Source organism: Hemiscyllium ocellatum, chromosome 11, assembly GCF_020745735.1.
Source record: "Hemiscyllium ocellatum isolate sHemOce1 chromosome 11, sHemOce1.pat.X.cur, whole genome shotgun sequence".
In the NCBI taxonomy this organism is placed as follows: Eukaryota; Metazoa; Chordata; class Chondrichthyes; order Orectolobiformes; family Hemiscylliidae; genus Hemiscyllium; species Hemiscyllium ocellatum.
The window spans coordinates 85,432,482-85,450,068 of NC_083411.1; the positions used below are offsets into that span (position 1 = coordinate 85,432,482).

The window sequence follows — 17,587 nt, forward strand, 5'->3', positions numbered from 1 at the left end:
CAATGTTATTTATTGTAAGGCATGAGTAATTTAGGAATTACATTTAAGATAGAACTAAACAAACCTATTATCAGTCAGTGAGCTAATGAGTCGACATGCATTCTGTTACTCAAGCCCTACAAGCAGCGCCTCATTAGGTAACTACTATCCTGTGAAAGTCTGTTTTAAATCTGATAAGTAACTATATCATTTGCTAAATAAATCAAGTGACTAATGGTATGACATTAAATCCAGCAATGAGAGTTTAATGATGAAAGTAATCATACATGTGTGAGCAATTGAAACTATCTTACCATACTGAAAGGAAACAATGTTGAATGTGTTTATACCAAATCATTTTCTCTGGTTAGGACAGCTGAAAAAAAGAATACTGTTTTGATTTATATTGTGTAAGCATTGCTGATGGAATATTTATTATTACGTGGTGAATCACAATTATCAGAATGCACTTCACACGGTCAATTATTTTTGGGCTTTAGCAGCCTTTAAATGGGCTGTATGGTGGCTGAGTGGTAAGCACTGCTGCCTCAGTGTCAACAGTTCCAGTTTCGGGCAACTGCCCTGTGTGGAGTTTGCACATTCTCCCTGTGCACTGCGGGAGGAAACCCACGCAAAGATGTGCAGGTTTGGCGGATTGGCCATGCTAAATTGCCCAGAGTGTCCAGGGGTGTGCAAACTAAGTGAATTATCCACAGGAAACGCGGACTTGCAGGCACAGGGCAAGGGGTGTGTGTGGGTGGGACACTCTTCAGAGGGACCACGTGGACCTGATGGGCCAAATGGCCCGCTTCCACATTGTAGGGATTCTCAGATTCTAAAATAAATGCTGTTATTGTCCTACAAAAATAAAACAGTGAGATAGCTAATAGACTGATGAATTTAATTTTATGATATGAAAGAAAAATGATTGGCTGAGAACATTGGAAAGCTGCCTATACGAAATGGAATATAGCTTTATTGTCCAACAAAACAGCAAGACTGAGCTTTAATTTAACATCTCATCAGAAGGAAATGATTGCCTGACTAAAGAAAATGGTATTCATTTCTCCCAGTAGGAATCCTCACAATGTAAAGGTTGCGATTCTAGTATTAGCACTGTCATGGGTAAAGGGCAGCTCACCACTAATTATGATTGTCAATAAAAAGGTCACATTCCATTGCAGAAAGCAGTGATTTTATTTTTGCGTCCAACTATGAAAACAACTAATACAAGTTGTGACAGGTTTATAAAGGTTAAGGTGATGACATTATGATTTTTGCTTCTAGCAATGATGCTATACTCTAAAGGCTTGAGCCATTACTTCCTGTCTTGACAGGAAATATTTTCTGAACTGTAAAATGTTTTGAATGCTGTGATTTGATCTCCATATTGTATCTGTACTTTTTTTTTAGAAAAGGAACTATTTCCCATTTTTTTTAAAATTGAAAACTGTCAAATGCTACAGCCTGTCAATTACTCTGTAAATGTTACTTTGTGATTGCTATCAACTACTCTTAATTTAATGGAGGCATTAACCCATTGCTTTACATGGAGAAACTATAGGTTAAATTTTCACTCCTGTGCTCGGAGGGTGGAGTTGCATTTCTTGACTCTGCAAACCCAAACCAGCAGGAAGTGACCCAGAAGTTGAGATTTTTATTTTGGGATGGAACAGTCTTTCAGACCCGAACCAGACAATTCCAGTGGAAGGCCTACCTCCATGTCCCGGTGCTGTACATAACATTTTAAAATGTTAATACACTTCACTCCCCATGCCCCATACATAACATTGCATAAGCTCTATGCCCCTCATTAACTCAGCATACCCTCCCTTTCACCTATGCCCCTTACTGAACTCCATGGCACATTATAATGCCTCACAAACCTCTCCTAAACTAGTGCTTATGTATGCACCCCAACCCCTACTCTCTGCCCTTACCTCTATGATATTAATTCACACAATCTGAGCCATGAGCAAACTTTGGGATCCATAGTAAAATTAGAGATTTATTTCATTTAAGTATCTATTGCACTGTTCAGTGTGTATTAAAAAATGACTACATTTAACTTACTTCCACTTCTTAATTTCATTCAAAGTGTAAAACACTTTATAACAAGAAGCAATAAAATGTGAAATTCCACTTCTAAGCAGTTGGAGTTGTCAATCAAACTGAAATAGCAGGTACCTTACAGTTAGAATGTTAATTGGGAAATCAGTCATGTAGCTCTAATCCAGAAAAGCTTCCAGTTTATATCAATTTACAAAGTGAACTAGCAAGAGTTTTTTCTTTAAACACTCCAAGACTTTATTTTTAAAAAGACACCAGATCTTAAAATGTTTTGACACTTTTGATAGTTTTTTTTAATGACTGGTCTTCTTGAGAATCACTGTTCCAAATTAGTTTATATATATTTTCATGCTTGCTTTTAACAATTCCATTGGGCACTTGGTCTCCCTCAAAAGTATCCCATGAGCAAATCCACAGTGGTACCTTATCTCTCCAAAACAGGTACCCTGAATATCCAAGCAAAATCAAAAAGTTTACAAGTGCTTCTATCAGGTGTAATCTATGCATTTTGTGTCTTGCACATACAGAGTACCAACAGTAGAGACATCTGCTGATTTGTACAGCTGCCTCAGCAAAATATGCATTTGTAAAGCAGGTCTTCCCTCTATTCCCATCACTACCAAAAATGCTAGATGCCTGATTCATGAGTGGGGCTTCCAATTTTTTGGCCACATCAGTATTTTCACCCCAATGGACAGTCTTCCCATTGTGAAAAAATTCAGGCCTATGTATTTCCAGTGTTTGCATTGTAGCCAAAGACAAACTTCAATGCCCATGCATAATATCCAAACAATTCCTTGGAGAAAAAAGCTACTGTAGTCTACTGACCTATCACTACCACAAAACATGTATAAGATGTCAATAAGATGGCATAACGGCATTACTCTGTGTGTAAGAAAATTAACTTTGGTCACAAACCATAAGATGCAACAGCATAAAATTAAAAGTTCAAACTCTGCTCAGATTGACACAACACTATGAACTGCAGTGATTATTGACCTTCAGAATTCTACAATTCAATAACTAGCTCTCAGTTTGTAAATTCTGGCTTTTACTCTTAATGGACAAGTAACACGCAAGCGCATTTAGAAAACTGAATTGTCATGGGAAAGTTTGGTTATTGCTTTAAAATTTCTAACCTAAAATGAAACTTATCACCATAACTCTAAGGTTGGGAAATGATATTGCCTCACCATTTGCTGGTATGGGGCATCTTACATAGTTGCATGACTGGCAACACCTTTCCCAGAACCCTTCAGCTCAAAAATGTCTTGTATATTGTTGAGAACACATGTTGATAATGGCGAAGGGTTACAGGACACTTGAGGCTTTGTTGAATAGCCAGTAATCTAGTAATAAACAAATAGACAATGAAGGAGTGTGCATTTGATCGTGTGAATTCAATGTCAAATTGGGTTCAGAAGTGGAGAAAAGATTTTAAGAGAGCAGAAAGAGGAACACAGACAGTGAAAAAGAATAATTAAAATTTCAACATGCAAAATCTCCAATGACAAGTTACTGCAGAAAAGAATGAAGGTTCACACTTTTTTAGTTGTTCACTTTCTAGACCAGAGAGGCTGATTTGAAGTAATTAAGTTATTTCAAAATTAAAAAGGTACTTATGATGCCAATTATAAAAGTCGCATTTAAGCGACAAGTTTAATGGAAAATTAATGCATAGATGCAGAAACTTTATGAAACTCTGAGGAAATTCAAGGGAAAGATGCTTATTTCATAATGCTAATAGCAGAGTGATGCAAATCGTTCACTAACTTATGGCAATTCATAATTTACAGGGTTTATCCTCTTCGTCTTTGTCTTTAGCTGATTTATGCATTAATAATTGCATTCATCATTATTTTTCAGTAAATTTCAGTTCATTAACTTTCCTTTAATGCAGTTACTTGATTAAGAAAACAGTTTAAATCAGAGGAGAATATTTGCATTATGAAATATATTATTGATATTCTTATTTTTTTAAAAATGTATGCACCTGTGAACAACACCTTGAAATTTAACTAATTTTCTCTCCTTGGGAGTATTCTAAAGATTTATAGTAGGTGTTTGGCATATATCTTGAAGCAACAATGCAAATAATTGCATGTTGATTCTTCAGATAGTGTTTTCAGGGCTGAAATTAAGTTGAAGCAGCTGGAACATCCCAGTACTTGTTAGGTACTGTTATGCATTCATCATTTTGCTGCTCCAACTTCTTAGATCGCTGCAAAAATGCGAACTTCTGGATTACAACAAGGAGGCACATTAGGTCATGAGCAGGCATCCAACATATTACTTTTCTCAGAATAGTGCAGGGCGCTGCTTGAAAGAGAGAGGATAATTACTCACTGAACTGAAGATTCCTAGGAAAATGTTCTTCTATTTCAAAACATACATGTGGGTAGAGATTACATTTTTATGCTGAAAAACTTCCTCTAGATTTTTCATCTTTGCAGAATGATAGTCAAGCTTGCAGGTGACTTTGTCACAGAATGGTTGTGCATCCAAGAGGAGGAAATTGCAGGGCAAGGGTGCCCACACAACTCTTTTGGACCTCCTTGTAGGTCAGTTACAGAACAGCAAGGATAGATGTGTCAACACCCACTCTCAGTTAGGAAAGATATATTAAATGGTAAAAAGAACAAGATGTAGGGAAGTAAGGATTCCAAAGTAGATTGTGGTGAAGTGGAAGTTGCAGTTGAAATAAAAAAAGAATAAAGTTCTTTTAAAAGAAAAGCTATCAGCCATTTGAAGCATATCTAACACTATCCATCCTAACCTACCCACCGCATACCCACCAGTGATGAGGTTAAAACAAGGACTTAACATCTTAAAAATATGCATCATGTGATATACAGTACTGATTCAATATAGATAAGGAAACTGAAATATGAATGTTGATCTTGGCTTATGGAAAGGCCCAACAGTTGTTTTTAATGTATCAAGCTGTGTGTGTGTTCAGTTATTTGTATCCTGACATAAAGTCAAGTTTACACACTGAAAATTTCAAGTCAAAGTACTGTACAATTGATTTGTGATTCATTCTCTTATTTTGCAACTTAACCTCAAGAATTAAGGCTTTTGACTCCCTTCATTCTCAATTAATAAGTCAGGCCACATTTGGATGTGGAATAGCCTTTGGAAAAATAAAACCGTACATCAGCTTTTTAAAAAATTATTGATTAGAGGCAAAAACATAATCCTGATTACTAGCTATTTCTACACAGAGATACAATCTTACCTTAATAACAGAAGCTCCTGCTCGGGAAAGGGGACTGTGCATTTGGGCTGCCACTGCCATGTTAGCTATGGTGCTGAGGTGACTCATCTGGCTCATTGCCATGGTAACCGATGCAGGAGGTAGGCTGACAGGGATGAGGGGGTGGGGCATCATCATGAATGGCAACTCTAGTCCTTTCAAATAGGGAGAAAAAGAAGATTATACATATTAATGTCTTTATTTTCTGCTTGAATGTGACCTGTATTCATTTCTCCTGTTTTTTTGTTAAAGTGAACCATCATTATCACTCTGATTAACATTTTGTGGTTTTTGTGACAAGTATATGTAAGAACCCTCGAGTATCTGACAGCAATGTCAGTACAGATTTTAATGTTCCACAGTTGTAGCATTGGACCTGTGGGCACTTCTTTTGTTTGGTTAACTTCGAACCAGCATCTCAGTAATGAAGGACTCGATGATATCTTAATACCTAACTAGCCCACGAGGCCTATATTAAATTTTTTTTTGTCATAGTTTTAATATTACTTATCTGATCTCTAATGAATAACCATTTTCTGTAAAGGGTTCACCAGATAACCTATGAGTAAATGCATCAGATCAGGCAAAACTTTGCTAATATTATAATTGAAAGTGTAAAGAAATGTCAGCAATAGAATTTCATATAAATAACAATTATGACTGAATGGTAACAATCTGTCTTGTACCAAGGCTGATATGAGCAATAACAATTTTAGAGAAGTGGTGGCATAGTAATAATGTCACTAAAAATCTCAAACACCAGATTAATATTCTCAGAGCATGGTTTCAAATCTCACGATGGTAGATGGGGATATTTGAAATCAATAAAAATTTGTGATTAAAAATTTGGTCTAATGGAAAGGCAGCTTGTCAGAGTCCCGGAGGACCAAAGGGCTGTTCTCTCATAAGAAACATATGACTAGTGGTAGGTTTAACCTAAGAGTCACCATGCTTCAGATGAGAAGCAAGATTGAGAAGGCAGGACTTTCATAAGAATCTTGGCAGGAATGTGAATCAGACTAATGGTGACCACATAATCATTGTTGATTGTCATAAAATCTCATCTGGCTCACTAATGTCGTCTTAAGAATGAGGACTGGCACCCTGCCACCCTCTTCCCCCACCCCTGCCCCCTTACCCAGTGTGGGCTATATGTAACTCCAGTCCCACAGTAATGTAGCTGACTCTTAACTGCTGTATATAGTCAATAAATGCTGGCCATGCTTCGGCCATCCACGTTCTACAAATGAGTTTTGTTTTAAAAAGTAATGAAATTTTGGGATCTCCTCCTTAGTACACATGCTTCTCTTTTAAACTCAGTATTATGCTAGAAAATTAACTTGTAAAGTTAGTGTAAGTTACTTTGTACAACATACATTTAACATTGTAATGGCTACATTGTTTAAGAAAACATTAAATTGTGGCCATTTAGAGAAACGTGTTTGTGAGTATCTTTACCCCATTCTCAAACACAATGTTTATTGATAAATGTATTCTATGAAAGCTGTTAATTACTCTATGATGGCTGTCTTCCTGATTTTTCTGGTGCACATTTTTTAACATTTATAAAGAGAATAAATAGGGTTTCTTTCATATTTAAAAGACAACCAATGGCAGGTTATATTTAATTCGTACAACACTAAAAATATAGAACTACATCTGATGGATAATGCATGCCATTAACAATGCTACTAAATAGGCTATTTGTAATGTGGGGCAGACAGTAAGATGCACACTGAATTTTGAAAAATAATCTAAATTAGCTAAGGAAACAGTTGGTGTAAGTTTCATTCAGTCACAGTTGGACATAGAATCAGATCTTCTTCACTATTGGGGGATTATCTAATGCATGCGAAAAGTTGAGGAAATAATGGTCCTGAAGCTAGATATAAAAGGGTGACCTTTGCCTTTGGAATCTATCATGACTGGGTTCTTTTCACATTAACCAGCAGTCACTGGTGATCAGGGGAAGCAGGCAATTCATCTATTAAAGGCAACTTTGGAGCCTCCACAGAACTAGTTAGTTACTTTAACATCAGAGGTAACTATCAGCAAACAGAAGTTCAATTACTTCCTGCTAGAAAATTGTGCCAAGACAATTAACAGGAACATAATCAGAAAATGCCATAATTTTCATTATTTAATATCTTTTTAAAATATTTGCATTGCAACTAAATAAGAGCATTTAAATAGAAACATCGATTCTCCTGCTCCTTGGATGCTGCCTGACCTGCTGCGCTTTTCCAGCAACACATTTTCAGCACTGCAACTAAATACTCTAGCACCAGATTTACAGATGGTGTTCTAATCAAGGGGTATTGTTGATTTAATCCATTATCACTTCTAATCATAAGTCTATTTATTACTGTATTCCAGTAGAACAACTTTTCAAAGCAAATTACAAAATTTTGAATGGTCACATGAGAGTTGACTTCCACAAGTTCCTTCGGCAAATTTGAGCATATCTTTTTTGTGTACACAGCATCATATGTGTTGTGCATTTTGCTAAAAGTTCATTCTTCTTTTACTTGAAACTGTATATCAAGGAGAATCAGCTTCTGTTGCTATCGAATAAACCAAGTATGTCACTCATAATGGCAAAGTTGAAATGAGAGTGATAGGAGGACATGATTTGGCAACAGTGATAATCTTTATTCAAAATGATATCAGTATTTAACATAGGTCCTTTAGATAGAATAACATCTTGGTTTGTAAAAATTTATGTTGTCTTGCTGGCTTCCAACAGCTGGAACATCGATGCGCATAAACCTATAAGATTAAAATGGTCAATTTTTGAATGGATAAGTAGCCTGTACATTTTAAATAGCCTTCCAACATGTTTCCATCTCTCGATTGGAATTCAAAGCTACCATGTTATTTTGTTTTATTTGTTATTGGTTGAGATCTTAATTTTTGTATCACATATATAAAATAGAATTATGTACAGGTTTTCTTTTATATACAGTATGTGTCTATAAATATAGGCACAATCTCCTTTTTCCCCTAAGTGTAGGAGTGTGTTAACTGGTGAATAACATGGCACCACTCCCAGTGAAATAGCTCATTGGATCTCGTACCAATCAGCTTGTTACAGCTGATGGGCATGTGAGGCAAGTACCTCGCCCTATCACAGGTCTCGACACTGGCAACCTGGGTCTACTAACAAACCTAGAAACTTCTAGTTTCTATTTGAAGTTACTAGCTTAATCCTCGGATCCAGTGTTGGAAAGGTATTTATCTTCTTTCTTCTCACAATGTAGAAGATTGGAGTGTTTGTTCTCAGAGGTTGACCACTGACCATCCCCACCCCAAAGCCTTGGCTTCCTACTGTCTGCAAAGTGTCAGCAGGTAAGTTGTCTTGATTTCCCAACTGAGTCAAGAAATATACAACTGACCTTCTCACCCAGCACCAAGGTGGTGAGAAGGGCCGAAGCTTCTCTCCAGAGCAAACTCACCCAATTATCTGCTTTTCTCACCATGTCTCTCCCCACTGCCATGGAGGGGGAAATTGCACTGTGTGCCTGTAAGTAGCGAGCATTTCTGGTAAAATACACTCCCAGCTAAATCATATTCCATGTTCAATGCCATACTTTGCGTAAGCCCAGTTATCGCTGAAACAACATAATATAAAAACAATTGATTTCTGGTGCACAAGCTTAATTATTGAAAATGTCGAGACTTTATAGGTTGGTAAGTTACAGCCCATATAAAAATAGAAATTTTTAAAAAGAATTTTGACTCCATTTTTAAATAATTGAAACTTAAATGGAGACTATCTTCCTTTGATATCAAAATGGAGGCCTGGATTGCAAAGCTCAGAAATCCCTAAAGCATCACTGCACAGAATGGAGCCTCCACTCCATGGCTCTGTTCCTGGTGACAAGGACATGGTTATTCAGTTAGTGGAAGCAGGCAGCCCACGTACGTACTCTCATAACTGAGACTCCCAAGCAATTGAAATTTCTCAATGGCATCCTGCTACTCCTGGAGAGGGAGCCACAGGCCATATCAATCGCCCTTCTCTCATTCTGATCCAAAGCTGGTAGATTTCCTCCCACAGTCCAAAAATGTGCAGGTTGGGTGAATTGGCCATGCTAAATTGCCCGTAGTATTAGGTGAAGAGGTAAATGTAGGGGTATGGATCTGGGTGGGTTGCACTGCAGTGGGTCGGTATGGACTTGTTGGACCGAAGGGAGTGTTACCACACTGTAAGCAATCTAATCTAATCTAATCAAGAATCAAAAGATGATCTCGCGGAAGTCCACTACACTTCAGTTCTTTTTTCAAGGCCTACACGTAGTCCAGAACCACACCTACAATTCCCACAGACATCCCTCAGCATTCATTTAAATGGCACGAGCTTTTTTTGCAAGGTTGTTATAGCAATCGAGGTCAACATTTAGTCAGAGAAGTAAATAGCTCAAAGGAAATCTCAGGATATGGGTACTCATGACCCAGTTGGAAATATTATCGAGTGGGGTTCTTGGAGTAATCTAAAATCTCAAGTGTTATTAGACAGCAGATAGAGAGAGCTTGCACTGCATTATTCATCAATGAAAAACAGCCACAAGGCTGAACAAGGCACAAATCTAGTAGATCCAGATTCCATCTCAAATTCTGACCACACCAGAACCCCATGCTAAGAAAGGAAATTCTGTATATGGGATAAGACCAGGGCAAGTACAGCTGGAATTTGATCAGGAGTTGAAGGGGAGGACTTGTTCAGGTGTCAATTCAGCTGCATGTACTGGTGTTAACAGGTGTACATAAAGTAGATGACATGCGAACACTTAGTCAGACTTCAATGCAACTGTCTCAACCATTTAATTATGGATGATTGTCAGCTCTGTCATCTTGGCGTTCAGTTTTGGCAGTAAATACGAGCTCATCCATGAATAACATTGCAATTGGAAGGTCACTGAGATAAATGTTGAGGGAAAAGCTTGAAATATAACGCAATCATTGCCAAATCAGTAGCTGTTGAAGTCAAGGCTAACATGTTAAGATATATAACTTTGCATAGCTCCATTCTTCTTAACTATTCAATTTGTTCTGTGCAGGTGCATTTTTTTTGCAAGCCTGCATTAATCTCTTGTGGAATTCATGGGAAGAACTGTTATCCTTTCTTTACATAGTTAAGTATATTTCAGTCCATTCCCTGCTTAACCATATTCCAACAAAAGCATGGTGGAAGTAACTATTGAAGCAATACAAACCATCTTCCTGTATATCTTTGTTTGGTGCTTAATCAATAATAGTCAGTAGTATTTAAATAACTCCTCTATAATTTATGACTACATTTTCAAATACCAGAAGCAGGCAAATTCAACCCCCTTTCCCACATCAGTACCACTACACATACAGATGTCACACATGGATATTTGGCACATATAAATCACAATGTTAAATTGCACTTGTATGCAAGTCATTTCCCTATAATTAGAGTGTTTACAAATAGGCATCAAATAGTGGTTTAATGTACCAGATTGTACTGATGATGTGATGAGTTGTTTGGAGTTCCCAAGGAGACCCATGGGTGTTAAACTAATTGCTGCTAAGAATGAGGATCCCTGTGTTCATGACTGGCTATAAATCCTCCCATCCCTGCAGGCCAGGGAATTCCTCGTGAGTTTGATATTGTTATTCTTGCTCAAGGGTTAGATACAAAGAGTATTTTCTGATTGACAGTCAAGCTTAACATATGACGTGAACAGAGCACCACAATGTCACTCTAATATTATGGATATGTCCTTAATATATAATCAATTTAGACATTCTGCTGTAAGGTGCAGGAAAATTATAAACTGTGTTATTTCGGTTTCTGTTCCAATTTTTGTCCCAATCTTTCCACTCCTGAAAGGTTTGGGGATATGGTTTGTGAAATGTGTTACCGATGAATGATCATACTATCTGGTGGCTTTCTGAAATTTAAAGTTTATTTTTTGTGCCCTTTAACCCATTATCAGTCATTTTCTACAGACATAAATTATTTTGGCATCCTTCCAAAGCTACCATTCACACAAATATAGCACAGGCACACACATACATCACTAGACCTTAGTGGTCTAAGCAGGTGAGTGTCTGCAAGATTGTATAATCAGACAGTATGGCATAGCTGACTATGTGTTTTGACCTTGTGGTAGTGGGTAACTTACTTTTTCCTTACCCCATGAAGATGAACTTTTACCTCAAGAAGGTGAACAATTGGATCAAAATTAAACACCACCTGAGGAAACCTGACACCTCACTGAGCAATTGAATTCATGAATACCAGTTAAAATTAGGTAGATATGAAACAGTGCATAAGATGATACATTACATGGAACTACGCTTTGTTAGATTAGCTGTGGCTATCATATCATCCACTAGTGGTGTTATATTTTAACAGTAATGACTTTAATACTTGCTGTTCAAATTGGCAACATGAGATCTATAACAAGTATACTTCAAATTAGTTTAATCATGCGCCTGAATTTTCAGTTAGCTTTTGTTCAATTTATTTGCAACATGAGAATTCAGGTCTCAAATGGTTATTTAACTTTTTAAAGTGATAGTTCATTGTTTGACAAAATTACACTTTGGATAAGATTTTACAGTGATTTTATTGGTGCTTGCCTATTAAAATGTTTCAAGATCTGTCATAGAATTAAAAAAAAAGGTACTTGGGAAGCTGGTTCTATGTGTAAATAATTTGCATTTTTTTAAAAAAGCCATGCTTTTTTTGAAGCTAAGATGAGCACACGGGTCTACTCTGGTTATGTGTTCCTGGTAATCTATTAGTGTTCATGTAACACCACCAATATACGATCTATCTATTCCTTTAGACTAAATTCAGTAATATTATCTTCATTATGCTTGTGTTTGTCCTTTTAAGACACATTTTCAACAACTACTGTTGTTGGCTTTATTCAATGGTCTGTGAAATGCAAGTTTTCTGATTTAACTCAAGTCATTTAACAGGATATTATCATTATTTGACACAGGCCACTGTTTTGGAGCCAGTGTATTGGTACTGTGCTGCAAGGATAGCAATATGCTCTGCACATCAATAACAACCATTCGCTCCGTGTAGACTATCGCAGAAGGAGAGTGGTTTTTATTAGCTTCCTGAAAGGTTAAGCAAAGTTAAAGAAGTGGGTCATAAACTGAGTTTCTTTGGAGTCTCATCCTAATCATATTTAGTGTCAATTTTATCAATTTTCCAATTAATTTAGAATGAGAAAATACTTACAGTTTAAAAAATACAGCAATGGTAAATAATAGAAAATATCCAAACGAACCCTGGTGATCTCAATGAAATATTTTAAAAGACATTATTACATACCAAATATTGGATATAGTACATATCAATATCCAGTTTAATATTCAGAATTCTTCCTATTTTTGAAATCTTTATAATAGTCTAGATTTATAAATATACAGAATAAAAGAAATATGCCCTAGAAAGCAATACAATTTGTAAGATGCATCATTTCAAATTTGATTTTTTTTTGCAACCTTTTGCTTCCAATTATTTAAGTATTGTTAGAATAATATATCCATTCAATTGTTTAAACTGAATGTACTGGTGATGCTCAGTGGAGTAGTCATGTTGGAAATTAATATTTTTATTGCATACTGGTGTGTCATATTTAAAATGAGAACACATTAAATTGGTAATAGAGAAATCTTAAAATCAATGTGCATGAGATTGCTCATTATGCAGATAGAGATCTGTGGGTAAACAAGCAGGTGGTGTTTTTCATTACAGATTTGAAGACTGATTATTTTTGATGATAATATGAATTAAATTTCTTCTCTGTAGAGTTCTGACTATTACATAAGGGAACATTCTTAATAGATAGAGAATGCCTACAGCAACACTAATGGCTTTGGTAAATACCTGAGGCAAATGTGCTGTCACCTTGACATCCATAATTCACTGGATGCTTGCAGAGAGATATTTGTAGTGGTGTTTTAATTATAACCTTCTGACCTTAAAGAAACAATGGGATGTCTTTCATTGTAAGTTAACACTTGGCCTAAATTTGAAACTAAGTCAAATTTATGACAGATTGGGATTATAGTGTAATCATTAATTGTATTGATGTTTCCCTTGAGCTTTTCACTCTCAAGTATACATAAAGTTTAATTGAAGTTGAATAAGTTAAATAAGGAGACAAATTCTTCATAACAGGTAAATTTAGTGGTAATGTCCATTATTTTTCAAACAAAGCATGATTACTACTTGAAAAGGACTTCGAGGTAGAACAAAGGAAGGAAAATCCCTGGAATAGAAAACTATTCAATGTTTCAATGCTGGAACTGTCAGACTTTCTGGATGGAAATAATCCAGGTTGGTCAGATTTGTCTCCTGCCCAAATCTGCCTTGTCACCTTTTGTGGTGTTAAAGTTCTGAAATTTTGCTAGCTGTACCTACTCTGATTCAATAAAACCAGCATTGAGTTCTCTATCCTGGAAAACCACTAATATAAAACAATCTGATTTAATGTTATGTTCCTCAGAGTACTTTATTTTTAGTATACTGGACTTTGTTCGTTGGATAAGGCCAACGATTACGTATTATAAAAGAAAAGAATCTCGATTTAAAACCTAAATATTTTGAGTTCAAAGCTTCTATGGCAGTCTAGATACTCAAGATACTTGCCAATATTATGGCCAGCAACAAGATCAATAAAAAATCTTTCATGTTGAGAGATACTTACTTTCCTTCAAATTAAAATAAAAACAAAATGTGATGTACACCATGACAAAAGAACAGTTCAGTCATTCTTTAAAAGTACTGAATAATAACACACCAATCCATTTACTTTGTGGAGTGTCTATACAATGAATTGCTATGAAATGCACTTCACTGTGCACTGTCATGAAAGTTTGATCAAACTCTAGTTTTAGAGCCTAAAGTGGTTTATAAGTGCACTAAACCAAGTGGCATGAGATCACCTCTTGGAGACTCATTCTCACAGTCTCAGTTTGCACTAACAGCAAAATAACTTCATGCTTCATTTGTGTCTTTTCCTAGGAAAAGAAAATTGGAAGCAAAACACTTCACCACGGTTGATCCTGTCCTCAGAAACATCTTATGAAATACACTGAACTCAAGCAGCAGGCCAATTTGTTTTACTTATGGGTAAGTACTTATGGAGTCATAGAGATGTACAACATGGAAACAACCCTTCGGTCCAACTCGTCCATGCTGACCAAATACCCCAACCTAATCTAGTCCCACTACTTGTCAAAGATTTTTGCAGTATGTAAAAGTCAAACTAGTAATGGGTTTTAATAACTAACTTATATGTTGACTAGCTTGCTTTTACCAACACTGCAATGTTTGTGGATTAGAATATCAGGCTTAGCAGCACACAACTCATTTAAGAAAACATTATAAAATTCACAAAGCAAGTTTGTTGAAAAGTCAAAGATAGCTCCACAAAATAAATGAGGAACCTGCTTTTGTAATTCAGCATCTACTAATTAAAACATCATTCTCTGGCCCCCGTGGATTCCCTAAATCCTCTGGATAACCCACAGCAGATTCACTAACATGTCAACATGCTTTCAACAGCTAGGGTTTAGGGATGCTTCTTTTCCTAAATACGTTTGAAATAATCTCTAAAACAATTTTTTTTTCAAAAGGTTAGGGCATTTAGAACAGTTGACTGTTTTCAGCCTGGGATTCTCACCTACAGGTTTAATTTCCCACAGTTGTATTTGATCTTAACAGCTAGATACTAGACTGACAATCAACTAGTTCGGACTTGGTCCTAATTACCAATGTAATCAGTGCCTGGTGGATCAATATCAAGGGTTCAGAATCCGTTGACAGCAGTCTTGTTATCCCTACAGATTTATGGTTCATTACTTCCCATTTCCAACTAAACTGGAGCTCAGAGTTGTGCCAGCTGGATAATTAAGGAGGAGTTGGGATTGGTGGGATTTTGTAATGTCTGTGCTTTGCACATTGCACACTGTGAGAAATGTACATGGGTTGAAAATACAAAGGAGTAGAGGTATCTCCCATTAGACATTAGAAATCAGGTGTGACTTAAGACAGTTCAGATTCAGAACACGAGATGTTGACCCTGCAGCACACACTGAGCATGTTTCTATACTGTTTGGCTCCACATGACTCTATGCTGGCACCAGCACAATTGCAATGAGATTAATCCAGAATGGAAAATGTTAAAAGAAAGTTTACAGGAATTCCACAATAGTGCTTAATCCCATTCTTAACTCCATTGCATTCCAGAGGATGGAGAGCTTTACTCATTGTAAACAAAACAAAGAATTATTTGGAAATAACAGGCTTACATTTTTCTCTCCATGTGGTGGAGGGGGATGGGATGAGAGTAGAAGATGTGCTTACTGTTACATGGAGTATTTTTGGCTTCAATGTCATAACTGAACCTTCCCAAACCAGGTACAACACTGGGCAGATTGGGTTCAGTTCAATAATGTGTCTCAACTCAGGCAGGATAATAGCAAGAAAGACAGGTAGGTAGAGCATTGGAGATGTCTACTGGCTCATTGTCCTGGCCTGAGTCCTATCCTACCAAAATAGCAGGTTCTGCTGCTGATTCCTTGCTTCCCACCACCCCCCCCCTCACAACTCCAGACAAAGAATGGGGACCTTGCCCTTTTGCTGAAATGCCTCCATCTACTCCACTGTACTACCCTCCAGCACTACCTGGTGAAGATGCTAGAGACCCAACATTACTAACGAATGCATGAGAGAAAGCAGAGAAAAGGCTTCTCATCCCTTTGTTTCAGCTCTAATGACTCACTGATTTGGTGCAACAGCTAATCCACCTGAACCTTATGACATCTGCAGGTGGGACCAGCAGGAAATCTGGAAGATCGCTTTTGGATCAATGGACTACTCGTTCCAACATCCAGGTGAAATTGCCAGGGGACGATGAGGAACAGAAGAGATCTACTCATTCTGCAGCATGAGGTAGCCTCCTGGTGGTGACTGGCTTTGTTAGTTTGGGTAAGATCAGGCCTGCTGCCAGATTCTCCCAGTGTGTGTGAACCCCAACAGTTCATTGGAAGGGGTTCAGGAACCCTTACCCCTTCACCGTGGAGACACACCTCGGTCATAGAGCGGGAGCTACAGCCTCAGGCCACCTGCAGAGCCACCTCCATGGTCTCTTTGCAGTACGGCTGCAAATCGTTTTAATCATTTTGTCTATTCTTCACCTTCAGGCTCCCTTGATGTCCTGTTGCCTTGGTGCCCATCTCTCCTGTCACCAGCACAACTCTGTTTGCCATCATTGTGCCAGCTGGGTCAACTCTCACTCCCCAGGTGGTGTCTAAACTCAGCCAGCTCCAGAGAGATTGCTTGGGACAGGGGAACAAGTATCAACAGCAGGGTTGGAGTTCATATTTGGTCCTGGCTGTGGTGGGTTAATCAACTGTCTTTAGTCATGCCTCTTCAACTGAAAACAGGATGCTGCCTGACCTGCTGCACTTTTCCAGCAACACATTTTCAGCTCTGATCTCCAGCATCTGCAGACCTCACTTTCTCCTCATTCTACATGATCAGCCAAGCCAGTACCCTGTTCCTGCTTTCACTCTCCGAATCAACACACTCCCCACCCCACCCCCAATATCCTCTGATCTCTTTAGCCCCAAAAACTATACTTTTTTCCTTGTTGAAATCATTCCATGTTTTGGCCTCAACCTCTTTCTGTAGCAGAAACTCATCACTCTCTGGGTGAAGAAATTTCTCCTCCTCTCAGTCCTAAATGGCCTATCTCTTATCCTTGGATTGTGACACCAGTTTCTAGACTTCCGAGCTATTGGGAATACCCTTCCTGAATTTCTAGTCTTGTTAGAATTGTATAGGATGCTTTGAAATCCCTCTATGCCCCAACCCTGCCATTCTACTAAACAATAATGAATATAGTCCTATTTGATCCAGTCTCTTTTCACATGTTAGATCTGCCTTTCCAGGAATCAGTATGGCAGTCTGAGACAGGTCCTTTGCCACCCGCAGCAGTGACCCTGGTCCCAAGAAACTGGTTTAAGATTTTGGTGGTACCAGAAGGGTGAACAAAAGTTCTAACCTGCCAGAACATCACTGTCATGAGGCAAATCCACTCCATATTTTAAAAGTTATGTACTACCATCTAATGCTCTTGTAAATTGTGTTAAGTCTGAACCTTTTTATTTGAATTCTTACCTTCTTCCCAAAAAAGCTATTTTTATCTCATCATTTGGTGCAAAGTGGAACTTTACTGATCTGTATGCCTTTTACCACTCCCAAGTGATATAGGTGCT

General features: G+C 37.5%; 1 protein-coding gene across 6 annotated transcripts in view; it reads right to left on the reverse strand.

Annotated features, from left to right (window-relative positions):
• Positions 1-17,587, reverse strand: part of dacha (dachshund a) — a 376,970-nt gene that overhangs the window by 90,557 nt on the left and 268,826 nt on the right. For all 6 annotated transcript variants that reach the window (XM_060832649.1, XM_060832648.1, XM_060832647.1 and 3 more), the window contains exon 4: positions 5,288-5,460. In XM_060832649.1, coding sequence (XP_060688632.1) covers positions 5,288-5,460 — 173 coding nt within the window. The remainder of the gene's footprint in view (positions 1-5,287; positions 5,461-17,587) is intronic.